General features: G+C 35.8%; 1 protein-coding gene across 1 annotated transcript in view; it reads left to right on the top strand.

Moving 5' to 3' along the window:
- Window positions 1-26807, top strand: part of SYNE2 (spectrin repeat containing nuclear envelope protein 2) — a 389516-nt gene extending 362709 nt beyond the window's left edge. The window contains exons 103-118 of the mRNA XM_051973670.1: window positions 995-1182; window positions 2413-2563; window positions 3272-3454; window positions 6825-6962; window positions 8355-8549; window positions 9631-9913; window positions 10486-10554; window positions 11486-11625; window positions 13653-13764; window positions 16286-16497; window positions 17808-18008; window positions 19668-19796; window positions 21616-21807; window positions 23958-24047; window positions 25048-25094; window positions 25514-26807. Of these exons, the coding sequence (XP_051829630.1) occupies window positions 995-1182; window positions 2413-2563; window positions 3272-3454; window positions 6825-6962; window positions 8355-8549; window positions 9631-9913; window positions 10486-10554; window positions 11486-11625; window positions 13653-13764; window positions 16286-16497; window positions 17808-18008; window positions 19668-19796; window positions 21616-21807; window positions 23958-24047; window positions 25048-25094; window positions 25514-25835 (2652 nt within the window). The 3' untranslated portion in view covers window positions 25836-26807. The remainder of the gene's footprint in view (window positions 1-994; window positions 1183-2412; window positions 2564-3271; window positions 3455-6824; window positions 6963-8354; window positions 8550-9630; window positions 9914-10485; window positions 10555-11485; window positions 11626-13652; window positions 13765-16285; window positions 16498-17807; window positions 18009-19667; window positions 19797-21615; window positions 21808-23957; window positions 24048-25047; window positions 25095-25513) is intronic.
- Window positions 26808-27053: the final 246 nt, after the last annotated feature.

The following is a 27053-nucleotide window of genomic DNA, read 5'->3' on the forward strand; positions in this document are numbered from 1 at the left end:
AGCTATTACTGTTCTTGTCCTGTTCAAATGTTTCAGAGAATTTGTCTGATTTCTCCATTGTCTCTTTTATTGACTACTATCTTTTATGTTTCTCTGTGTTCTCTTCTCTTATTCTACCCTCTGTTGAGAGGAGCTGATGAAAGCTCCTGGAGAATAGAGACTTTTTTTATTTTCGACTCTGTGTCTTTAAGGCCTTAATTAGTATAAGGATTTCCTAATAGAAGCTTAACCTTAACCAATAATCTTTTTTTTTCTATAGCTTTTTATTGATAAAACATATGCATGGGTAATTTTTCAAATTGACCCTTGCAAAAACTTCTATTCCAACTTTTCCCCTCCTTCCCTCCATCCCTTCCCCTAGATGGCAGGCAGTCCCATACATGTTAAACATGCTTAACCAAGTCAGTCGTAATTGGTACATGCTCTGCACTTTTGAGTTTCTGGAAATTGATTATCTAAGGCACTGAGAGGTTGGATGTCTTGCCTGTGGTTACATTTCAGTCATTCTGACTTTGCCATCCCTGATTCCACTGAAATCCCTGGGATAGCGCGAGCAATCCAACAAGCTTCAAAGTTGTCTTAAAGCCCAGCTTCTTAAACTGTGAATCTCATAATCAAATATGGGGATCACAAAATTATGACTTCTTATCGGTAAATGTTTGATTTGTATACTTATTTTATAAACATATCATCAGAGTCACAAAAAAGTTTCTTGGGCAAAAAGAGATCATGAATGGAAAAAGTTTAAGAAATCCTGCAGTAAAGATAGAGAGCCAAAAGAGTTGCCATAAGTCTAGGAGAGATATCCACATTCTCCTCTCTATCTCTAACCACCATTGTCAGCAAAAAAATAGCTGATGCCAAAAAAGAAAAGATACCAGTGAATTATGTATCCATGTGAGAGAAGTATGAGGGGGAAAAAATCAGAAGTATGGGGTAGGAATGTGTTTTTGATGCAAATCACTAATTTTTTTTCCCTCTTTCATATTAACAGGACTTACAACGAGACATTGAACAGCATAGTGCAGGGGTAGAGTCTGTATTTAATATATGTGATGTTCTGTTACATGACTCTGATGCTTGTGCCAATGAGACAGAGTGTGATTCAATACAACAGACAACCAGAAGCCTAGACAGACGGTGGCGAAATATTTGTGCCATGTCAATGGAGCGGCGAATGAAGTAAGAACTTTGAAAATATGCTCTTCCAGGGGACTCCTTCCTACCCCAGGAGCTTGGAGGAATTAATGCCTCATGCTTTATTCGTGATATAGGAATTATTATAATAGAAAATAGAAACCAATGTGTATATAAAATATTTATTTAAGAAAACTCCTTAGTCTTCTTTTAAAAAAAATAAAATCCATGAACCTAGATTTTATTCTTTTACACAGTATGATGGAAAGAATACCAAAAGGATAGGTAAGTGGCAGAATGAATAAGAGCACTTGCCCTCAGATTACTAGCTGTGTGACTCTGGGCAAGTCACTTAACCTCTGCTGGTGAGAGAGAGAGGAATGGAAAAGCAAAGAAGGACAGGGAGGGGAAGGTGGAAGTAAAGAAAAGAATACTAGAGACTTTCCTGTTTTAATTGTAGCTCTACTGTGATCTCCAACTGGGATTTTATGCAATCAATCCCTGTATTTTATTTTCATCTATAAAAACTACAGCTAGTATAAGAGAAATGGTCAGAGCTCTTCAAAAGAAAGAATACAAGTGCCTTGAGAGTTGTGGTTATTTCATTTTATCTTTTTATTCTTAGTACATTGTCTGGCACCCAGTAGGATAAGGTACTGCAATTGACACAAAAATTTTATTTTAATTTCACTTTAAAATAAACATTTGTGTCCTCTCTGTATTTTCTTTGCTTTTTGAATAACTGGGGGGGGGAACCACATTGAGTTAATTTTGGTCCTTCAAAGTTAAATTCTGGTTCTTGCAATGTTAATAATTTCTTATTTGCTTTATTGATTGAAAGGCATGTTAAATTTGAGAGAGTTTTTCTATGAGCAGCAAACTTTTATGGCATAAATGTTATTCTAAAAAATAAAGGAAGGTCTAGGAGAAATAGGAGCAGTCCTAAGTTAAGAGAAAAGAGCAGGTCTTTCAAACGTAAGGCTGTGGAAAAAAAGAATCTATTTTGATTTTATGTATTTTTAAAGTTATTTGGTTACCCTTCATTTTTCTATTTGGTATTTCCCCTTAAATCTACTCTCTCTCACCTGATACATTGAACCCTTCCTCATAATAAAGGAAAATTAGCCAATATAACAATTGTGTTTAACATGTAACCTCATCTTGCCAACCTTTCAATCAAGAAGAGGAAAGTATGTTTCATTATCATTTCTTCAGGATTGAGATTGAATAATTTATTTTAGAGAACTAGTTTGTTTTTTTTTTCTCCCCCATCAGGATTGAAGAAACATGGAGACTGTGGCAGAAGTTTCTGGATGATTATTCCCGCTTTGAAGATTGGCTGAAATCAGCAGAGAAGACAGCAGCCTATCCAAACTCATCAGAAGTGTTATACACAAATGCCAAGGAAGAACTGAAGAAGTTTGAGGTAGAAACCTCTTATTTAAAAAAAAAAAAATTAAATTTTGTTGCATAAATTTTCTCCTGGTTCTGCTCTTTCATTCTGTATCAGATAATACAAATCTTACAGTGTTTCTCTGAAATCATCCCTTTCATCATTTTTGTAGGATAATAGTATTTTATTGTATTTATATACCATAACTTACTCATCTATTACTCAATTGATGGACAGAATCCTTTATACCCTCAATTAGGTAGAAACTTTTCTGACTCAGTACTTAATAGTGATTATTAAGAACTCTGAACAGAGTTCTCATTTCAGGTAACAGGACTTAATCTAATTTCTCATAATTTCTTATATATATGATCTGTGGTCCATGATGTTTATAGGGGTTGTTATATGGGAGCTAGCTTCTAAAAAGCATGGCATGGGATGGGAAAGAAGGCAGTCTCAGAATGAGCAAATCTGTTGTATAAATAAATCCACAAAGTATCAGAAGCTTTGAAAGAATACTTTTCTTGAGGAGACTATAGTAAATATTTGCTATTCCCTTCTGCCTCTGATAGATATTGCTGGTTATTGTTCAGATGTCCAGCTAGTTTTGTGTAAAACTGTTTTTCAGGGGCATTAATAACATGCCTTTTTCTAATTTGGAAAAAAATCATCCAAATTTTTCATGTAAGATGGAGAAAGTACTTTGAGGCAATTCTGACCAATATTCTGTGTGTGATGCAGGCTTTTCAGTGGCAGATTCATGAGAGACTCACTCAGTTGGAGCTTATCAATAAGCAGTATAGGCGACTTGCTCGAGAGAACCGCACAGACACTGCCAGCAAACTGAAGCAGATGGTCCATGAAGGCAATCAGCGTTGGGACAACCTTCAAAGACGAGTCACTGCTATTCTACGGAGACTCAAGGTAATGTTGATATCACTTTAATTATATACAGACTTGTGTCTTTAAATGGTGCAAGCTGCAGGAAAAAAGATCAACCAGAAGAAATCAAGAATTCCAAGTAAGAATTTAAAATGACCTGCATATTTTGAAGCAAAATTAAGGGAAAAAATAAAAATTTCAAATTTTGGTAAATATCATTTCTAAATCTACACTCCTTTGTGTATCATTTATAACCCTACTAATTAGCAACTAATAGCTCACATTTATGGAATTCTTTAAGATCTGCAAAGTACTTTATGTGCATCGTCTCATTTGATCCTTACAACAGCCCAGTAATAGTCATTTCATTTGGTTTGATTTTTTTTTTAATGACCTCATTTAGGGTTTTCTTGGCAAAGACATTGTCATTTGTCGTTTCCTTTTTTTTTTTTTTTTTTTTTTTTGCTCATTTACAGATGAGGAAACTTGGGGTTAAGTGATTTGCCCAGGGTCACACAGCTAGCTAGTAAGGGTCTGAGACCAGATTTGAACTCAGTTTTTCTGATTCCAAATCTGATGTTCTTCTATCCACTGCATCACCTTAGCTGTACCACCACTCCCTATTCCCAGTGAGAGAAGTGCTCTTAATTATCCCCATTTTACAAATAAGGAAACAGAAACTGAAACTCATCAAGGCAATGAGATTTACCCATGATCCTGATGCTAATAAGATGCTGTGGCAAAATTTGAACAAGAGTCTTGCTAATTTCAAGTACATAACTCCATTCACTTTTCTCTCTAGCTAATATTCGGCCTCTTTGTGTCAGCCATGCCCATCCTAAGAATTTTGACCCCTGTATTGTCAGAAACTCTTATACCCATTGTATTGGTAAGATAGTTCTAGAATACATTTCCATAGAATACGTCTATTTATGATTACACTACTTTCATTTTTGCATTAAGGGATGTGTTTTTGACTCAGTGGCCATCTGTAGATTATGAAAGGTAATGGTGCGCTTTTAGTCTGATAAAGCTTATTTTATTTCAGATGTCTGAATTTGTCTATTTTATATTTTTTAAAAATATCCACTTTTAACCTCTATCATTCAGAAAATTTAAAATGTGGGAGTTTGAACTTGGGTTAGCAGAATCAAAATGGGGGGTTGGATACTGAAGTCATCATATAGTCTCTGCTCCTATATCTAAGATCCTAATTCTAATTCTTTTTTTTTTTTTTTTTTTTTTTTTTTTTTGCTGAGGCAATTGGGGTTAAGTGACTTGCCCAGGTTCATACAGCTAGGAATTGTTATTGAAGATCCTAATTCTTTTTTTTTTTTTTTTCTTTTGCTCCTCTACCTAAGATATAACTTTGCTAAAACTTTCCTGGGAAGATGAGGATCTATACTTTTTTTTAATCTTTCTCTAGAAGAAGGAATTCCATAGCTCTCTTTTGTAATCCATTCCATTTTCAACATAATGCCTTCCATCTGAACTTATTCCATTGTTACTATTGAAAATAGGTACTATAAAATTACTGAGTTTAAAACTGCAAATAGATTAGTTTGTCTGTCCTTGTTAGTTGAGGGGACATTTTTATTTTTTTTTAATTCTTTTTTTTAATATTTTATTTTATTTTATAATAACTTTATATTGACAGAATCCATGCCAGGGTAATTTTTTTTTTTACAACATTATCCCTTGCACTCGCTTCTTTTCCGATTTTTCCCCTCCCTCTCCACCCCCTCCCCTAGATGGCAAGTAGTTCTATATATGTTAGATATGTTGCAGTATATCCTAGATACAATATATGTTTGCAGAACCGAGCAGTTCTCTTGTTGCACAGGGAGAATTGGATTCAGAAGGTAAAAACGACTCAGAAAGAAAAACCAAAATGCAAATAGTTCACATTCGTTTCCCAGTGTTCTTTCTTTGGGTGTAGCTGCTTCTGTCCATCATTTATCAATTGAAACTGTGAGGGGACATTTTTAATATTTACATTTTTCCCCTTTCTCTCTGAGAAGGTATGTTCAAAGATAAAATAGTGAAAATACCCACTGAATCAAAGTTACCCAATATTTGAATCACAGAGCAATCATTTAGCAGCAATTCCAGAGCTGGAAGGGATCCAAGAGGTCTTAGGCAAATCACTCCTAGACAGTCAAATGAGGAGCTTGATTTAGGTGGTTTCTAAAGCCTTTTTCAGTTCTAAGTTCTAGTGTTATCTTGTTTAGCCTCTTTTTTTTTTTACAAAGAGAAATCTGAGGCCCAGAGAAGGAGAGTTTATAAAAATAATCCATTTAATGCTGCAAGGGAACTAGGGAATCATCAGACCCAACCCTTGCATCTTACAGTTGAGGAAACTTGCCTCAGAATTAAAGGCCATCAGGAGATCATTATATACCTCAACAACGATACTGTTTGAGGATGTATTCTGATAGAAGTGGATCTCTTTGATAAAGAGAGCTAATTCAGTTTCAGTTGATCAAGGATGGACAGAAGCAGCTACACTCAAAGAAAGAACACTGGGAAATGAATATAAACTGCTTGCATTTTTTTTTCTTTCCGGGTTATTTATACCTTCTGAATCCAATTCTCCCTGTGCAACAAGAAAACTGTTCGGTTCTGCACACATATATTATATCTAGGATATACTGTAACCTACTTAACATATAAAGGACTGGGGGAGGGGGTAGAGGGAAGGAGGGGAAAAATCAGAACAGAAGTGAATGCAAGGGATAATGCTGTAAAAAAATTACCCTGGCATGGGTTCTGTCAATAAAAAGTTTAAAAAAAAAAAATGAGATGAAACAAATCAGCTTCAATAGAACAGGAATGAATTGAAACAGTTACACCCAGCAAAAGAACTTAGGGAAATGAGTGTAAACCACGACATAGAATTCCCAATCCCTCTATTTTTGTCTGCCTGCATTTTTGATTTTCTTCATAGGTTAATTGTACACTATTTCAAAATCCAATTCTTTTTGTGCAGCAAAATAACTGTATGGACATGTATACTTGTATTTAACCTATACTTTAACATATTTAACATGTATTGGTCAACCTGCCATCTGGGGCAGGGGGTAGGAGAAGGAAGGGGAAAATTGGAACAAAAGGTTTTGCAACTGTCAATGCTGAAAAATGACCCATGCATATATCTTATTTAAAAAAGCTATAATTTAAAAAAAAATTGTTTTGCATGTAAGTGGGAATAATAAAATAAAACTATTTACAAAAATGAAAAAAAAAAAAAAAGAATTAAAGGCCATCTCCCTCTCTCCCTAAGAGAATGGTCTGTCTTACCATGCCTTTATTTCTACAATCATCTTCTAGAGATAGTTAAAATATGGATCAAAGATACCATGGATCCTAGCTGAGCACTTAAAATATATCCTTTTGTTCTCATTTTGTGTAGCATTTTACCAATCAGAGGGAGGAGTTTGAAGGGACCCGTGAGAGCATTCTGGTGTGGCTCACTGAAATGGACCTGCAGCTAACAAATGTGGAACATTTTTCAGAGAGTGATGTGGATGACAAAATGCGCCAGCTGCATGTAAGCATTGTTTGTGAATGTCCCTGAAGCTGGCCAGGGGTGCCCTGGGCCAATCATCATGTCAGGAAGTGATTTCAGATCCAATTATAAGAATCCAGGCTGCTCCCAGAGCCGCTGGGTTGTCATTGTCAGAAAGTTGTTTTTTGCTGAGAATGAATTGTGGTGTGATCGTTGTTAAGGGGTTTTGGTTTCGTTTTTCCCCTGTCGTGGAAAGGAACCACATCTATGATTGCATCCATGTAGGAGGCTTCTGATCAGGAAACAGACCCTCCTCTGATTGCAGAGAGATATTTAGGGCCTTGAACAGTTAAGTAGCTTACCCAGAGCCATACAGCCTATACATGACAGAGGCAGAATTTAACCCAGCTCTCCTAGACTCACTATCTGTTAAACTAAGGCTGCCTCCTATCACCTTTATTAGTTGTTGTACAGTCACTCAGTTGCATCCAACTCTTTGTCATCCTGTGGACACCAATCTAGTCCTTGGGGTTTCTTGGCAAATATACTGGAGTGGTTTGCCATTTTTTCTTCCAGGGAATTAAGGCAAACAGGATCACAGGAGTGGCTGAGGCCAGAATTGAACTCATGTTTATCTGACTATAGGTCCATTGTTCCATCCACTGATACATCTACCTAATTCTTTATTAAATATTAGAAAAGGCCAAGTGAGATTTCTTATACACTAAGTAATAACCCTTATACATGTGAACCAATGAAATGACACGGTCAAAATTGAAGACCCACTAACAAAATAATATGGGATAATAGCTTCTACCATTGTGTGATTAAGGTATATAGTTCCCCCCTTCACGTAGTGCTGTGTCAAGTATGAATGCTTTCAAAAAAGTTTTAAATAGAAAAATTTCTAAGTATGGGAGGGATTTTTTTTTTAAATAAAGAGGGGGAGTATTTTATTTTAATGTTTAAAAAAAAATTTTTACAAGCTTGTCTCCCTCCATTCTTCCTCTCTCCCCCAATTAAACAACTAAAAAGGAAAGATAATCCTTATCATAAATATATGTAGTCAAGCAAAACAAACTCCCAGATAGGCTATGCTCAATAATGTATGTCTCAGTCTACATTTTATGTCTATTCTCCCTTGAGAAGAAGGTTGACCATGTCCTTCATCTTCAGTCCTCTGAAATCATGGTTTAACATGGGTGAAAGGACATATTTTGGAAGCAGAAGGAAGGCTTTTTGACTGTGGGCTTTATTGATAAATTTAATTTTAAAATGTAATTAAACTTAAATGTAATTAATATTGATAAATTTAATAGATCAATTTCAAGTTAAAGAAAAGGTTTTATTTGTTTATTTATTTATTTTTTGCGGGAAGTCCAGACCAAGTCTCCATTGGAAAATATTTTAAGAAGTCTCTTATATTCTAAACAGGGTTTCCAACAGGAAATTACATTAAATACTAACAAGATTGACCAGTTAATTGTATTTGGAGAGCAGCTGATTCAGAAGAGTGAGCCTATGGATGCTGTATTGATTGAAGATGAATTAGAAGAACTTCACCGGTACTGCCAAGAAGTATTTGGCCGAGTGGCCCGATTTCACCGGCGGCTGACCTCTCACAATCCAGTAAGAGAAATGCATTTGTTGTAGACCTTCTACAACAGACTTGAGAGTGGTTCAGAATTGCTTCTTTTTATTTATAGGAGTTGAAAAAATATCTTAAAAGTATCAGTTTGTTTAGGAGTTCACACACATAAATTATTTTGTTTAACAGGATATGTATGGCAAAAGATCCTAGTTTCTGTTTTATTATAGTTCTGGAGGGCACTGCCTTTCCCACCATACCCTACATGCCACTCCAAAACTAAACTTATTTTCATGTTAGACAAATAATGGGAAAGTGACAGTTGCAAAAGTACACAGAAATATTAGACTTTTGTTCAGTGCTATAAAGATTTTATTGTAGTTTTTATCTGGGAGATCTTTAATGTTTGATGAATTTCATCATTTAAACAAAATCACAATATGCTTTTGATTGTGGTTGTTTTGTTCTTTCGAAGAAGGCCCATGCCTTCTCTGGGCAGCTATAAACAAACATACTCAGAATCAGTTATGATAACTTTTTAAAAACACTTACCATGTGTATATATTTGCCATTTATTTTTGGAATTTTCTGATTCTTTGTTCTCTTTTGAAATGATCCTTAAGCGCACCAATTTGCAAAAGTAGCTTCAGAACAAATTCCATTTTTTTTTCTTTTTGAAAGTGGCAGTTGAATACAAGTCGTTGCTTAAAAGTGCCTACTTAATCTTGATGTGCTGAGAACATTATTTAATGTTCTCACTTAAAAGCACAAGTGACCTTTTCTTTCATTTCATTTTATGCACAGTTATTTCTCCCCTTCACTCCCCCCCCCCCATAAGTGTAGCCACTAAAATTACCCCACAGTTCCACCTATTTTAAAATCTAGTATTTTCCATCACTTCCTTCCTATGACTCAAATGAAATATAATAAAGAGAATGAATTTGGAAGTCAAGTAGTAAAATTCAGCAATGATAACTTCCTGGTTACAATTACACTTAAGTGATGACATTCTGCAGTAGGAAATCTTTCTCTCGGCCCCACCCTATACCTAACAGTTGAAATCATCTTCTTATATTGTTCTTCAGCCTGATTTGTTTCATTTTTTAAACATCTATTCTTTAGGGATTGGAAGATGAAAAAGAAGCCTCTGAAAATGAAACAGATGTCGAAGATTCAAGAGAAATACAAAGCGACTCTTGGCACAAAAAGGAAGTGAATGAGGGACCATCATCCCCTCAGTCTCTTTGTCATCTTATGCCTCCCCCATTGGGTCATGAGCGTTCGGGCTGTGAGACCCCTGTCAGTGTGGACTCTATTCCACTTGAATGGGATCACACAGGTGATGTGGGGGGCTCCTCCTCTCATGAAGATGATGAAGAAGGACCATACTACAGTGCTGTGTCAGGTAAAGGTCATAAATCTTGAGAGAAGGTTTACCAGGGTTCCTGGAACTGATAGGTTTGCTTGGATTTTTTTGTTTTTTATTTTTAAAAAGCCAGCTGACATTGCCAACTCTTCAATTATCCAGGCACTAGTTTTCTAATTTATGGATTACCTAGCTTTTTTACCATTTCATTTCATCCCATTTGCTCTTCTCTACATTGTGGCTATTTTTGATTTTTTTTTTTTTTTTTTTTTTTTTGGACTTCCTACTTTGGAGAATAGAAAGGGGAAAGAATCAAAAAATAAAAATTCAGATCCATGCATTACAGAAAGCCACTTGCTCATTAGTAGCTGTGCTTAGGGAAGAAGTTGAAATGGGGTATTTAAATTTTCTGTTTCATTTTTCTGCCCCAACCCAATCTTCCCACTGCTATGGATAATCAAGAGTTGGCTATAATATTGGAGTTTTGTTATTTTTAAATATCCTTTATCAAAATGATGGCTTTCCCTTCTCAGCTAACAAGAGTTCTGCTATCTTTAATAGTCAACTTGAATATTTTATTCAGTGAGGAAAATGACATTGTTCTTTTTCAGATGTAGAAATCACTGAAAATCCTGAGGCATATCTTAAAATGACCACAAAAACTTTGAAAGCATCTTCTGGTAGGCTTCTGCCAATGCATGTGTCTCAACATGGCAACATTCCTGTGGCGCACGCTGTGTTCCTAAACTTCTATCACATGTCATGTCTGACTTCTTGCCTTTTTGTTGACATCATGTCCTTGACCATGGTGTATTTATGCTGCGATACTACTCACATTTACTCACATGTGCATTAGCAAATCTTACAAAAAACAGAGTTAAGTTCAGTACCATGCATATTTCATTTCCTGGGCCTGTGCAGGTCAGACTTTAGGGGAAGGTGGAAGGGATTTCCTTCACTAGTGATCTGAAGTCTTTAAGCATGGCCCAAGCCTTTTTTTTTTTTTTTCCTCCCTGGTGGTTTGGTTTAAAGCTATTTTCTTGCTTATGGTGATCTCCTGGGAAGAAGACTTGGAGTTGGGTAAAAGGTACTAAAACTTAAACTAAAACTTACTTAAACATAAACAATACAATCTCTCTTCAGCAATGAAAGGTGTGATTTTCCTTAGTAGGTCTGTGGAGTGCACCCGAGCTAGAGGAAGGCCCTTTGATAATTCCAGCCAGGGTTTGACATTCATTACTTCTTTGATCCCTGAAAGACCACACAAACATCCTCACTTTAAATCAGTTGTCATTGCGGGCTAATATCACAATTGGCGACCCCAGCTTCTAAAACTGCCAACTTCAGCAGCAAACTTTGTGTTCCGTCCCATCCTGACAACATTTCGTGAAAATAATGTGCCACGGCTGCATGACTCATCTCATTCCCATTTGGGACACTACTGACCTTTTGCAAACATGCATGCTTTGCAAGGAAAGCTGCAGAACTCATTTTTATGCCATAACCTGATGCCATGTTACTCATAATGCTTTTTTTTTTTTTTTTTGGTGCAATTATGTGTCACATCTGCAGTGAAGAGAAGAGAATATATATTATTCCTGTTTGTTTCAGGTAAATCCATTTCTGAGGCTCATGGATGGCGTACTCCTGACAGCCCTACTCATCAAAAACATTGCTACAAGCAAACTGAAGTTGATAGGAATGCACTGCCAATCACTCCTGAAACAAGCATCCCATATGAGCCAGAATATGTAAGTCTTCAGCTTGCTTCTATAGCTGTAGAATATGGATAGTAATAAAAACATGATGGTTGTTTGCAATAATGTTAGTAATAATGTGTTGTGCTCTGAATACTCACATGCAGAGCCTGTGTCCAGAATTGGTTTTTCACAGGTGGTTTATGCTATGTGTCCCATTATCCACATCACGCCTAAATCACCTTTATAGCCAGAAGCAAAAATCTTCTAAGTAAGGAGCACAATCTGTGGCCAAAAAACAATTTTTTTCAAATGGTCTATTTGTGACTCAACCCTGTGACATTGGCCTTTTTAGCATCATATTGACCAAGTGAAGATCTCCTTGGCCCACAAAACATTAATAATTAAGTACAGCTAATGTAACTTTGTTATCTGGTCAGTGGAAGGGGCTAAGATTGGAAAAATCTGAAACACATGAACAACACATGAAACCTTAAAGAATTGGGCACTGTAAATTTACCTTAGTAATTATATCTTTTGGGGGCTAATTATAAATTGAGTCTATCTGCTCTGGAGGTAGAGGTAGCTCAGGAGAGTTCTGAGTGATTGATTGGGAATCCAACCTAAGATCCAAAATGATCACCTTGCAGATACCCAAGACCAGGGTTCAAATCCTGGTACCTATACCCATATTTATGTGAACTTGGGCAAATAATCTAATTTCTCCATCTGTAAATGGGAGTAGTGGTACTTTCACTTAACTTCCCAAGGCTGTTGTGAAGAAATAATACACTTTGTATGCAGCTGAAAATGCTACAGAAATGAGAGTTGATGGCTTTAAAAATAATCCAGATTTGACTGTTATCTTTTTAAGAGTGTTTTCTTGGCAAGAAACTAAAAGTAATTGACACATTTGTCTCATTAGTTTCTAAACATCCCTCTTTGTTAGATGAGTAAATAGTTTCAAAAAGTACCCAGCTTGTTTATGCTGTATAGTTCAGTGCTATTCTTCCTAATGTGCCGTGGTTTTTTTTATTACCCTATTGTTTGTTTTAGGCCAGGGATTTATAACTGGTTTTGTATCATGGAACCCCTTGGCAGTCTGGTGAAACCTACGAAATCCTTCTCAGAATGTTTTCAGATACATAAAACAAATTATATAGGATTGCAAAGGAAATCAGTTAATATTTTTTAAAAGTTAATATATCTCAAGTTAAGAACTCCTTATATATAGTCATTAAGAAATGACTGTTGAAAAATGTGTCCTTGGAGTAGAGCCTTTTAGCTTCAAAACAAATTGTTTCTGTGCTCTGGTCTCTACAGGCAGCTCAGTGTGTGGCCACATCAACCATTTTCAAGAGTTGAGTCCTTTAATTGCCATTCTGAAAGAGCTTTTATCTGTCACCTTTTCCAAAGGGCAATCCATGTGAATCAAATTTTTGTGACTTTTCTTTAGACCTGCACAGAGGCAAAACTAGCCTTAAAAAACTTCTCTTCCTAAAAGGTGTATTATATTTAGAAACAGCCCATCAGCTCTGTGATAACAGAAAAATCAATATGTGCAATGAAAATAAACATTTGGTAATGAATGATACTGGGAAACTGATTTGTACTCTGTATGTTTCTAATTCCCGGTGATAATAATGCCAACCACCTCTACAGAGTGACTGGGAGGGATAACTAAAAAAATTGTAAAACACTGTGAAAATGTAAAAGTGCTAACACAATAATAAGCTGGTAAGCACAATAATTGTTTTCAACCTTTTTTTTTTTTTTGCATGGTACATTTATGAAGAAAGTTAGGAAGCATGCAAATGAAATTGACCATCTTATTGCATCAGCATCCTCTCATCTGCTTCCTGCTTTACATACATATAAATGCCAAGGCTTTACTTATACCATTAGCTCTGCTTGCACATAAACCAATGCAATGCTACATGTGTATAAATGCATCTGTATTATTAGAAAGCTGCTTTTGAGAGGAAAAGGCTCGGTAATATCTAATTCATTGATGTGTGTTGAATTACTCTTCAAGGGACACTTAATTTGTTGGTAGTAATTTAAAAATTAAATCATTCTAGGTTAAACAGCTTATACATCCTGGGATGGATAGTGTGGACAATGGGAGAGAAGGACCTGGTATGCTAAATGCTAGTGAGCAGAAGGGTCTTACAGATACAGAACAACAAGCAGGTACAGTTGAACCTTATACAGTTCTTTTAAATGTTTCCTTTTTAAAAAAAAAAAAAATTACCTTTTGTTATTTGTCATTTTTGAATGTACTTATCTGTCCCAATAAGCCTTTCCTTTAACAAAGATTTAAAAAGAAAAAACTTTAACAAAACAAATAAGCAGAGCAAATACATTTATCAAGTCTGCAATATTTCCCATGCAAATAATTCTATCCCCCATCCTCTATTCTCATTTTCAATGAATAATGGGAGGTGAATATTCCCAATTCTTTTCTGGAGTAAAGCTTGATCATTATAATTCCACAATGGTTCAGTTTGTTTTATTGTTCTTTCCATTTACATTGTTACAGCCATTATGTTATCCTAGTTCTACTTACTTCACTGTAATAATTTCTATAAGTCTTTCTACTTTTCTGTCACTTTTTCATATTCGTTATTTTTTTTTATGGTGCAATTCATTTACCATTCAATCAACAGGCATTAAGTACTTACCATGTGCCCCAGTACTACACTAAAGGAAAAACTTAAGTTTTTCCTTTCAAATTTTCCTTTCCTTCCAAAATAGTTCTTGCTTCCAAGAAGCCTTTATTCCCTTACCAGTGGGAACTCACTTTGTTTATAATTCTTGTTCAACACAAAATGTGTTTCAATTAATATTTGGATATATATGGGGCGTTTCTTTCTGCCTTTGAACTCTCTGGAGCCTTGCAGTGGATATTTTAGTCATTATTTTAAAATAATTCCAAATTGCTTTACAGAGTGATCATGACAGTCATGACAGGGGAATTCTAGCAAAAAAAATTAGTTTGTCTTCCAATACAGTTCCCATTACAAGTTACTAATCATAATATTTAAATAATTACCTGTACTAATTAGACAGAACATTAATTGAAAAACTCTCTGAAATAATTCCCTAATTACCTTGTTACCTGCTCTTCTTCCTTAGGTTCTTATTTCTATCAATGGCACTAGCATATTTAGAACAATGGAACCCTCTCTCTGTCTCTATCTCTGTCTCTCTCTCTCTCTCTCTCTCCCTCTCCTTCCTCCCCCTCTTCCTTTCCCTTTCCCTTCCTCTTTCTCCTCTCTCTCTCTCTCTCTCTCTCTCTCTCTCTCTCTCTCTCTCTCTCTCTCTCTCTCTCTCTCTCTCTCTCTCTTTCTCTCTCTTTCTCCTATTCTCATATTCAATTGGCTACCAAGTGATATAGGTTGAATTTGTGTGATATGTCTGTAAAGAAATACTTAAGGTCCAAGGATAGATTTCACAGGGTCTATAAACTTGGATAGAGGGGAAAAGTTACATCTTTATTTTAATATAATCTGTTTTCTTTGTAATACTGTGTATTTTATTTTATGCATATACATATTATATATATTTTATTCCATACATTTCTGAGAGGAGCTCAAAGACTTTGCTAATCTATCAAAAAAGGTATTTAACAAAAAAAAAGTTAAAAGTCCTACTGTATTTCTAAGAGAACAATCTATTATTGACCTTTTTGTTTCCCTCAGTGCCTAGCCCAGAGCATTTTAGTAGATTTTATAAGTATTTTTAAATGGATGAATGAATTCCCATCACTACCATACATACATACCAAAAAGCCTGTATACATTATTTTGTCTTGACTATTTCAGTAAACACCTAACTAGTATCCTTGCTTCTAATCTCTTTGTATCTCCAGTTCATTGTTCACATAAGTTAAGGCTGAAAGGCACCTTGGGTTCAAAACCTAGTTCTACTGTGTGATCTTGGACAAGTCACTTCCCTTTTCAACCAGTTAAATTTTCCTAATGTACATTTCCAAACAAAAGACTTCACTGCTTAAAAACCTTTCTTTAGTGAAGATTTACAAGTTCAGGTCCAAATTTCTCATCTTGATATTAAACATTGTGTGTATATGTTTTGATTAGAATTTATCTTTATAGTTATATGCTATTCTTCATGCAGTTTAGTCAAATTATACTACTTTGTCCCTCCTTTCCTGTCTCTGAACGTGTCAATTCTCCTAAGCTCAGAGTTCCATCCTTCTCCCAATTTCTAGTAGAATATTTACTATATAGTCTTTATGGAATAATCCAAATGTCATCTTCCCAGTCAAAAATAAATTTTCTTCTCTTGGACATCTCACAGCACTTTGTCCCTCCTTGTTGCATTTATTTTTTGTTTCATTTCATAGGGGTATTTTTTGTTTTGTTTTGTTTTTATAGAGGTCATATCTTCTCGCAAGGGCAAAAAAACAAAAACAAAAAAAGATTTCCCCAAACCATCATGAGCTGCAATGCTGATCTTGATTGGGGCTTTTTCAGTCTTAGTCTTGTAGAGGACTTTCTTGGAAAGAAAGTGCAAAGTCCCTCCATCAGATAACAAGGAAAGTCATCCAAACTTCCACTCCTTTAAGAACATAGCTCCACATGAAGCTGATGGGTGGGACCCAGGCTTAAAGCCAAGATTATAATCTTCTTTGTTGAGTATTTTGTTTGCATTCACCTTTTTGCATTTTGCTGCTTACCTGTCACTTCAGGTATATTTGACAGTTGGGAGCTCATTCAAGCCCAAGATCTTCGTAATAAACTTAGAACAAAACAAAATTTGCAACAGTGGCAGCAGCTGGACTCAGATATCAATGATGTCACCCTTTGGCTGAAAGGAACAGAAACTGAGCTGGAAGAGCTGGAGGTGGCAAAGCCTGCAACTGACATCCAGGAAACGGAGCTCAGAGTAAAGAAATTAAAAGTACGTTCGCTAGGTTGGAAGGTGGGGTAGTCAGAATTTGTGGGTGAACCTAATGCTCTGCTTCTGTTGTACAAACACATACAATTGCATTTTCTTTAACTTTAACTCTCTAGGACATAATAATTATAATAATAATGGCTTATGTTTCCAGGGACACTCTTCCGCAACAGCTTTGTGAGATACGTAGAACAAGGATTATTCCCAATTCACAAATGATTTTATATATATAAAATGTGTGTGTATCTTAAGTGGGATTTGAACCCAGGTTAATTCTAACACTTAGTCTGCTATACCATGCTGCATTGATAATTTCATTAATACTTTATATGTGCTTTAAATTATTTGTAGGCATTTTCAACTTAAAAGTTTAACACTCAGAGTTTAAAAAGATTTTAAAAATTTTAGAAGTTATTGAGAAGCTAACTCTCTAATGTTCTATCATCTAATCTTAGATTGATAGATGAAAGGCCCAGAGAGGTGTTCTAATTCAGACAGGTGAAATTACTAAGGCCTAGAGAGTGCCCAAGCTTATACAGGTAATAAGCAGCAAAGTGGGATTCAAACCTCAGATTCCTTCAAGGCTTAAATGATGTGATCTAATTTTCTCTGATTTAGATCATTGTGAGTTTATGGCTCAGAGTGAAGTTCTCTAGTGATGATATTTCACAGGTCTAGTAAAAAACAAAAAAAGTCTTCTTATATAAGGTTAAATTTGCAATTTATACAAGGTGAACTGATGATATTTAATAAGTTTAGTAAAAATGTGATATAGATGATTTTTCATAGATTTGATAAAGATGTCATACATAGTTAAATAGCAGAGTTCCCTATTTATGAAGTGGGGTGATTATGTTTTATAGGCTTAATAGAAATGACATATATCTATATAGATATCTTTACATATCTACACATACGTGTGTGTGTGTGTGTGTTCATACACAGGCATTTTCTATCCTGTCAGAAAAGTTTCATTAGGGCTTCTAACTGGAAAGCAGAGCTGGAGGTCAGCTTGATCTATTATTACTAACTCCCTTTAAGGCTTGGGAGAGGCTGATTTGCATTACAGCTCTCACTGGCTGGAGATCCCTGCCCATTTTCATGACCTCTCCAGGCTTGCTCCTCACCTGACTGTTTTCAACCAGTCCTGAGGGGAGGTGGAGGTACCCATATCTGTCTCCGTGGGGGTGGGGATGAGGGACTTGGCAGACCTCTTTCCTGTTAACTTTCAAAGAGAGCACCAGCACTACTCTTCCCCTGGGCGGGCCTTAAACTGTTTTTTTCTTTACTCCTTCTCACCTTTTCACTGTCAGGATATACTAAAAGCCTTTGATAACTACAAGGCATTAGTGGTCTCCATCAACTTGAGCAGCAAGAAATTCCAGCAGCCAGATAACACTGAATCAAAAGAACTCCAGAACAGACTCCGGCAGCTGAATTTGCTCTGGGAAAAGGCAAATCATTTGTTGGACAGCTGGAGAGAGAGCTTGCAGCATTCCCTCATGCAATGCCAGGTACACGACCAGTTGAGAGGGTCCCAGTACATGTTGTTCTGTGGCCATGTTTTCTCACACAAGTGCATGGCTATTAATGAGCAGGTTTTTGCAGCATTTTAGCAGTTAAGGTGCTCAAGGTAATAAGCAGTGGGCTTTGGTATATTTGCAACTGTGATGTGCTACAGGAGTCCCCAAGGAAAGCATGGCCTGCTTCTAAAGCCACTGGTCCTGACCTCCATCCCTCCTTCACCCAGTCCAAGTGAAGGGTCAGTATTTTCCAATAGGTAGATTTAACCATTCTTATTTGTCATGGGGCTTGTCCTTGGTATACAAAAAACTCCAGAGACCCCGAGCATTGCCACTTATGTATTAGAAAGAAGTTAAAGGCTGGAAAGCTTTACGGCTTACTGGCTGTCCAGCCTGGACGTATCTCTTTTGAAGTCTTTTAAATGTCTTTCTCAGTTGTTATTCAAGTAAATTGGACTAAATAGTCCCTAAAGCTTCATAGCCAGTGCCAACAGATCTGTTTCCACAGCCACATTGAATAGAATTTTTTTTAAACCCACAAAGCCAATATTTTTACTAGGTGAGTGCTTCATTATTTAATCCTGTTGGTCCAAAAGTAACCATCACACTAATTGAAGATATTTAGCTTTCTGAGTTGAGAGCACTATTATCGTAAGGGCCAATCCACTTTACCTCTTTGCTTCTCTTCCCCTCACTGCACCCCCTACTCCCACCTTTTTGCTTTTCTTGCTTTCTAGACTGGGCTATTTGGTTTGAATTTGTCTTTTTTTTTTTTTTAATCAAAAAAGACAATAAAAAAAATTGATAAGGTATCTCACACTCTTCTTGTAGAAAAGCTGAAGAGATGTGGTCCAACTCAGTACTACAGTTAAGTACATTTGGAACTGGTGGAATGATCATTCTGTTTGTTAAAAGTTCAGTGTCAACTTTGCAGATCTTTAGTCAAGAACCTCAGAAATCTGTGCTTGGCCTTATCTTGCTTAATTGCTTTTTTTTTTTTTTTTTAATTATTGACTGAAATAAAAATATAGATGGTATTGCCAATTGGAGTTGTATATAATGGGTCACTGGCAGCTGATATTCTAGAAGACAGAGACCAAGATCCCCAAAGCCAAGCATTAGCCAGATCTAAGACAATGAAATTTGATAAGGGGGGCAGAGATGTTTTCAAATATTTGAAAGATTTATCCTAAGGAAGAAGCCATTAGACCTGGTTTTTGTTTTTTTTTTTTTTTTTTACCCCAGAAGTAGAAGTTGCAAAGAAACAAATTAGGCTTGGTACTACAGGGCAAAACTGTCTATACAGGTACACTCTTCATTCAAAGTCCAGATACTTAAGATGACCATTTGTAGGGATCAGTTTTTGGTGTAGTATGAACTGGCTGCTGAGAGGCCTGCTTTAAAATTCTGTGATGACAGAAATATATACGTATCTATGTGTTTGTATGTATGTGTGTGTTTATATATATATGTGTGTGTGTGTGTGTGTATTTTTGTAACTTTCCACAAGATTTTTATTTCTATATAGTAGCAGTATTACTTTATATTCATATACCACAATTTGTTTAGCCTATCATTCTCCCTATCAATAGGTACTTTATTTTCTTCTGCTGTGGAGATTTATGAACCTGTTTGTTTATTTACCCTCAGGACTTTCATCAGTTAAGTCAGAGCCTCCTATTGTGGCTAGCAAGTGCAGAAAATCGGAGATGTAAGGCCCAAGTGATGGATCCAAACGCAGATCCCCATACCATCTTGGAATGTCAAAAAGAGCTGATGGTACATTTTTTTTCTTTTTTTTTTTAAAAGAAATTTAGCAATGAAATATCAACTTACAACAACTGAATTTTGTATGCATGGTATTTACATTTTTTTCAATATTTAGTTTAAAAATATAAATTATAGTTAAGATTTGTATTTATTCCCCTGGCAGACATTCCCTCTAAATCCTTATCAGAATTCTTTCTCCATTCACTATCCATGTCTTAAAGTTTTTTTTTTCAGATTTCTTTGTATTCCTGTTAGTTTTTATTGCTTTTATAGTATTTTGTGGCCCAAATGTACCACCATTGAACCGTTTACCTCTTGTGGGGTATTTAGAATTTGGTGAAAAAGCTTTGTACTTCATTTAAAAGTGCTTTTTCTGCTGGGGTCTGGTTATTAACTTGGTTCTGGGTAGTCTGCCAAAAAACATGATAATAAAATAAATTGCTTGCTATTGCTTAATAAGGGTCCTCACATAAAGATTCTGGATTGCTTTCCAGGCCCTTCCAGCATGCTTTGGGTTATCCTGAGAGTATTACTTTTATGGTACAATACTCTTTTCTCTTAACTGTAGTAACTTTTCCTTTATTTCTCAAAGAAACTGATAGGATATAATAAGACTCCCTGATGCTTAATAAGAGAGGAACAATAGGTATACATTTCATGAGTTTCCTGCCTAGCAATCAAAAGGATTTTTTCATCACTTACTTTAATACTCTAGTCAGTGTTCCAATTCATCCAGTTCAGGAAATGGAAGATACTACAATGTTAGCTAGATGATTTTAATAGACATAGCATTTTGGTTTTTGTTTGGGGGTAAATTTGAGATTCTCATTGCTTAGTAGCTTGAGATCAGGATTGGACGGATCAGCACTGTACAGTAGTTTTCTCTCAGGTTCTCTTGCCAAACACCCTTCAGTTTTAATTTGCAGCATCACCTTTGTCAGATATCTAGTTGCCAAAGATTTTCTTGGTCTCTGACTAATTCACTAACAAAAGGCTGAGGTGAAATCTTTCACTTATGCTTTTCAGCTGCAAACACGGAGGCCCAGAATGACATTTTTAAACTTTTTTTTTTTTGAGATGGCTTACCGTTTCTTCTTGCAATTAAACCAGCTTGATGGACTCTCCTCTATATTTTTTGAATGTGTTACATGTAAGATCATCTATCTATGCACAATGTTTTCTTTCAAGATCTCCATTTAATATCTCTGAGTTCTAAATAGTTTGTAAGACTATAGTAGAACCTACCAAAAATAAAATGATTCCTGAAACTCTTGAGGAAATTAAATTTTAAAACATCTAAATAGACAAGAAAAATTGCCTGCCAACCTATTTGCCTGAGAGAAAAAGGTTTTATCTTTAGAAAGCTCAGAAGATCAATGTTTATATTCTGTATAAGAATATACATGTGTGTACTTACAAACACAAACCAAAATTAGTATACTAATCTAGTGCAAATATTTATGAAACTCCTACTAATATGCAAGACACTAGAATATCAGTAATTTGTATTTAAAATGAATGGGAATATCTTTTTGGGAGGATAATACTATTTTAGAAAATATGGTTCTAACATTTTTATGTGCAGAAATGGTAGCCTCAAATGTTTAACATATATTGAATTACTTGCCATTTAGGAGAAGGAGTGAGAAAAGAAGGAGAAAAAATTTTGGAACAAAAAATTTTGCAAGGGTGAATGTTGAAAACTATGGAAGTGTTTTGAAAATATTTTAAAAAGCAATGGTAGCCTCTCTTCCCACCCTTTCCTCCCTGTTCCTCTGTCAGATAAACTGCTCTCCCTTTACATCTTCCAGTTTTTGTTTATTTTTAGCAACTAGAAAAGGAACTGTTGGAGCACCAGCTTCAAGTAAGTTCTCTCCAGGAGATCTCAAAGTACTTGCTTGCTGAAAGAGGTGGAGAAGATTATATTGAAGCTGATGAAAAAATTCATGTCATTGGGAAGAAACTCAACCAGTTACTGGATCAAGTTACCCAAGATTTAGAATCTTTACGAGGAAGCCAGGTGAGTCAACTTATTCTGTAAAGAGAGATTCAACATAATATGTAGAGATTCAGAGAAAAAGTCTTGATCTGTTTTGTTCAAAGTGAATGCTAATTTATAACATATATTGGATTACTTGCCATCTAGAGGAGGAGGGAAGGGGAAGGAGGGAAAAATTTGGAATGCAAGGTTACTCAAGGATTAATGTTAAAAAAATCATCCATGTATGTTTTGAAAATAAAAAACTTTAATAAAAAAATAAGAAGCTTTAATTAAAAAAATCAAAATGAATGCTGTGTTTAAAAATCAATAATATGACCCAATATTATCAATACATGGAAGAAAAACAGAAAGAGCAACAAGAGTTAATGGAAGTCTTTCCAAGATAGGAAATTGAAGTGATTATACAAAGACTAAGTAAGATAAATGGACTTCTTATAGTCCCCAGGTCACTTTCAGTGCAGTTGTTTCTACCCTTCTCGCTGTCACATTGACCTAACTAGAGCAAAAGCTCACAATTATAGAGCATTTGAGGGTTTATAAATATTTTCTTTACAATAACCCTAAGAGGGAGATACTGTAAGGGTTGGTCTTTTATCAAGGACTAAACTGAAACTCCAAAAGTTAGACTGCCCTACAATGTTCTAGAATTAAGATTTGATTCTAAGTCTCCTCACTTAGTCATCTAGAGCACTTGTCACTAAGTCTTCTTCCTCAAGGAAATAGAAACCTGTTGACGGTCAGAGTACATGCTAAATGGCTTAGTTGTGTGGCTGCTTGGCAAAAGGATTTGAACAAAGAGGATGGGATATAAAGGGGATGCTATTACTCCCAGGGAGACAAAATTGGGAAACTCTTTTGGAGGCTTTCAGATTTACTTTGAGGTAGCATTTATATCTAGGAGCCCCAGTGTATCCATCGTTACAAGTTCATCTTTGTATTCATATCAGTCTGTCACATGGAACACTTGGCATTTATTTACCACTTAATAGTTTGCAAAGTACTTTGCCTGATATCTCATGTCTTCACAACAACCCTGTAATTTAAGTACCATTGTTATCCTCATTTTATAAATAGGGAAACTGAAACAAGATTTGATCTTGCTTACTTCCAAATCTAGACTGGACTCAGGTAGCCATCTCATACATGCTTGTTTTGGCTACTATAAAAGGGGAAGTGAGGTTCACAAAGAATGGCATCAGGGCTTGGGGATAAACTGGTAAAGGAAAAAATGGTACTCTGTAAGACATGTTCTAAAGTATTTACTCTAAAGGACACTTGCAATTGCCTAGAATAAATATAAATACATTGTATACTATCTATAATGATTAGCTGAGCCTAAGTCTGATCTAAAGGAATAAAAGTTCTGCTCCACACTCTTTTAAACACTAATTATGCACCCATAGAAAATAGATACAAACACATGCAGTAATAATCTTCATCCCTCTGTACATTTCAGCTGACTTGATTTCTGAGAAATAAAGTAGCATCCAGAGTAGTTTTAGGAAAACCAGCCCTGCCCCAAACTATAGCTTCCTCTGTCAAGTACTTAGGGCTTTCAGTTTTCTACTTAAGAGAGCTAAGAAGCTATATCCTTTTTATTACAGTAGATTTCTTTTTGGAGTCGAGTTATGCTTTTGAATTCAGCTCTGAATTCATAATGATGATGAATGATGGTTTATATTTACATCTATATACAGTAATTTCAGCTTTGCAAAGTGGGAGGTTGTCATACTACCAAGCATAATTTATAGGTGAGATACAGTATGAGGACTTCCTGATTCATGATTAAAAGAGATGATGAGCCAGTGATGACCCCAAAGCATTGCACTGTCCAATATATGATAAAACAAAGACTTTTTAGAGCATTAGTATACTTCCTCTGTGAAGGATTATGGAAAGAAACTGAAAAAGTGGCACATAAGGAAAAAGGAGAGGTGGATTTCATCAAGGGGGAAGGGCATGCAGTTGTGAGACCATGACTGCATTGAAGTGGATTCAGTCCACATTCTTTGTGACCAGGGAGGAGGAAGATTGCAAGCTTTTGTGTCCCAAAAATGCTTTAGCCATTTGTGTTTTGGCATTTGTACTGGGTTCACAGTTGCATTGAGTTATACTCTGTGATGTTTGCTAGAAGTTCTTCCCACTTAAGCTTGCTTTCTGGATTTCAGGATGAGGATACAACATTGACAGCTTTCGATGATGTAGACAGTGGTGACCTTCATTTATCATTGAAGTCCATGCCTACTGCACAGGAGACGGTAAAAGAAAAACCTTTTTCTTTGATAATGGAATTTGCATTACTAAATGTTCCCTTGATGACAGAGCCTTAGGAAGCACTCCTTACAAGTTCCATGAAACACACAGTATTACAGCTCATTTCATTTTTAGATCTAATTACAAAGAAGTTAATGAAACCCAATCCATACATAGTCTTAATTCGGCCCTTTGGAGTCAAGGAGAATAAGTGTAACGTCTCTTTCCCAGAGCATCCTTTCAGATAGCAGTCATCTAGTATGTCTAGTCCCTTAGTCCAAGTTATAATGTCTTAGATTTAGAGGCAGAAAGGGCCTTAGAGACCATCATGAAAGCTATTTTGTTTTGAACAGTCAAATTTTCAGATTACTAGATTAGTACTCATTTGACAGGTGCTGCTGAGAAAGCTAGACTGTACACATGCCAATCAAATTAACAGGTTCTCTTATCAATCCCTAACTCTATGCTTTGTTTTTGGAGCAAACTGGAAAGACTTAGGGGGGAAAAATAAGTACTTTAAAAATTAATTGAAGTGGGACAGCTAGGTGGCACAGTGGATTGAGTATCTTCCCTGAAGTCAGGAGGACTTGAGTTCAAATTTGACTTCAGACACTTAACCCTTCCTAACTGTGTGACTATAGGCAAGTCATTTAATCCCAATAGCCTCAGCAAAAAACAAACAAAAAATTAATTGAAGTGCTGAAACATAGTATTGAATTTATTTTCAGATGGAATTTTATCAAAAAATGAAAAGTGAAAAGGCTTTCAATATTTCTCAGTTATTTTTAAAAACAATTTATTGGTGCCTGTTATCTTTATGCCACAGCCATTTCTAGGGTGAAAAAAATCCATTCTTTTCTTCAAATTGAACTCCTCTCTTTCTTAATATACATTGAAGAAGAGAAAAGCAGTCATATAGGTTTGCCCCCATTTCAAATCCCATCAGGTCTGTACTTTGACTAAAGTGTCTTCAACTTATTAATTAGATCCTTTTCATCCCAACAGGTTGAAGCAGAGAGAATTACAGAAGAAAAGAACAAGAAAAACAGCAGGTAGAATGATCTCATTCCAATTAATTGACTTGGGAAATGTCTATTCTCTCTTATTCTTTTCTCTACCCACCAATAACTGTCAATGCAAAAACTGAAATTTGTGTATGATTTGACACTTCCTCCACTTTAGTATTCTGTTCTCTTAATGTTTATAATTCCTTGTAAATTATGTCTCTATTTCTATTCTTAGCATTTTTTTCCTACCTTGGATGGAATTCTTTGATTCCAATCTATCTCATTAAAACATAAAAGCAGGAAGTTATGTGGCTGAGATTAACTTGGGTCAGTACCTTAAAAAAAAAGACAAAAACAAAAAAAAAAAACACTTTTAGAACTCAAAATTTGGGGAATAAGAAGTTTCACTGGGTGTTCTGCTCTTTGAACCTTATTGCTAATCAATCATCATGTTTTATTTACAGAGTGGAACATCTCTCTGATCCTGCCTCAACTCTGATCAGCTCCAGGCCACGCTCCTTCCTTTACCGGGTGTTTAGAGCAGCCCTACCCCTCCAATTGTTTTTCCTCCTCTTATTGCTTCTAGCTTGCATGATCCCTTCTTCAGAAGAAGACTACAGTTGCACTCAAGCCAACAATTTTGCCCGATCATTTTATCCCATGCTGAGGTATACTAATGGCCCCCCCCAACATAGAGTGGATGCGTGCTCGGGTGCATCCAATACCAATACATTCAGCATGGGTGCTCAAGCCTTGGGACCCCTAGTGCTTGCAATCCTAATGTAAGTAGCTTTTCCATTAGGCACCATCAGCTGATGTTCACGTGCCATGAACTGGGGTCTGTCTCTCTAGGGAATAATAGAGCCACTATGGCGGGATGGATGTGTGGTTCATGGCAAGTGACACACAGTTCAAGGGAGGTATTATGTCATATGATATTCTTCCACTGGGACGAGGATTGGGTCAGACTTCAGAGCACCAGTTCTTCTGTATGAGACTTTCGTTGCTCTGACAAAACTCGATGGTTTCTGTTCACATTTAACTTTCTAAAATTGTGTGCAGAAGAGCCCAGCATTTTTGTGGATGCTGACTCTCTATTTCTAAAACTCATAAGATGAGTTTACAGAAGGGAAAAGTAGTTATCCATGTAGCCAACAGTTATTGAGCAGTAGTATTCACTACAGTATGTATGGTAAAAGTAAATAGCTTAGGGAATAAAATGTCCCTTAATGGTTCAAAACCTCTCATGCACACTTTGTGATAAAACTGATAGACACAATCACATTTGAGGTGTTTAGCACAAAATTGCTGGATAACCAGATACAATGAAATTTGATACTAGTCAGTTCTAAATGTAAAGTGTCTTGTATTTGTCTGCCTTTTTTTATAAGTAGTTAGAAAAGGTTTTTTAAAAAAAAATTATTCTGTTGCATGGATGTGGTTTCATATTGTGCATATTTTTTGAAATTATTTCTCTAAAATGAATAATGTAAACTTCGATTTTTTTAAAAATCTGGGCTTTAGCTTGAGCTTTTTGACTAATGTACAGTAAATGCCAAAAGACAGATTGCTATGTTTTTTATAAGTTAACTTTATAAGACTTTTCACACTTTATAAAGTGATGCCGCAGGGTTTTTGTTTTCATTTTTTGTTAAAATGTATAGTCGATTGGGTTGGTACAGAAACACGAATCTAGTTGTGGCATGTGCTCTTCCAGTGTGTTGTTTTTTCTTATTAAAAAATCTGCCTTCTTTGCAACACTGAATTTTGTAAGTTTAATCTTCTAATGTGTGATTGAATCCTCTGTGGAGTAAAAACTCAATCTGTTCTAAGTGTTGAACAGTATTGATTACAGTGGCTCTTTCAGTATATCAATGGAACTGGGTTTTTGCTGTTTGGTACCCATCCACATCTCTCATCTTGTGCTATTCTTGTCCATGTCTTTTTAGTGCATTAAAGTCATTAAACCACATAGTAGTGACAACAGGGAATACAAAGTCTTCA

This window comes from Antechinus flavipes, chromosome 2 (assembly GCF_016432865.1).
Source record: "Antechinus flavipes isolate AdamAnt ecotype Samford, QLD, Australia chromosome 2, AdamAnt_v2, whole genome shotgun sequence".
Lineage (NCBI taxonomy): Eukaryota > Metazoa > Chordata > Mammalia > Dasyuromorphia > Dasyuridae > Antechinus > Antechinus flavipes.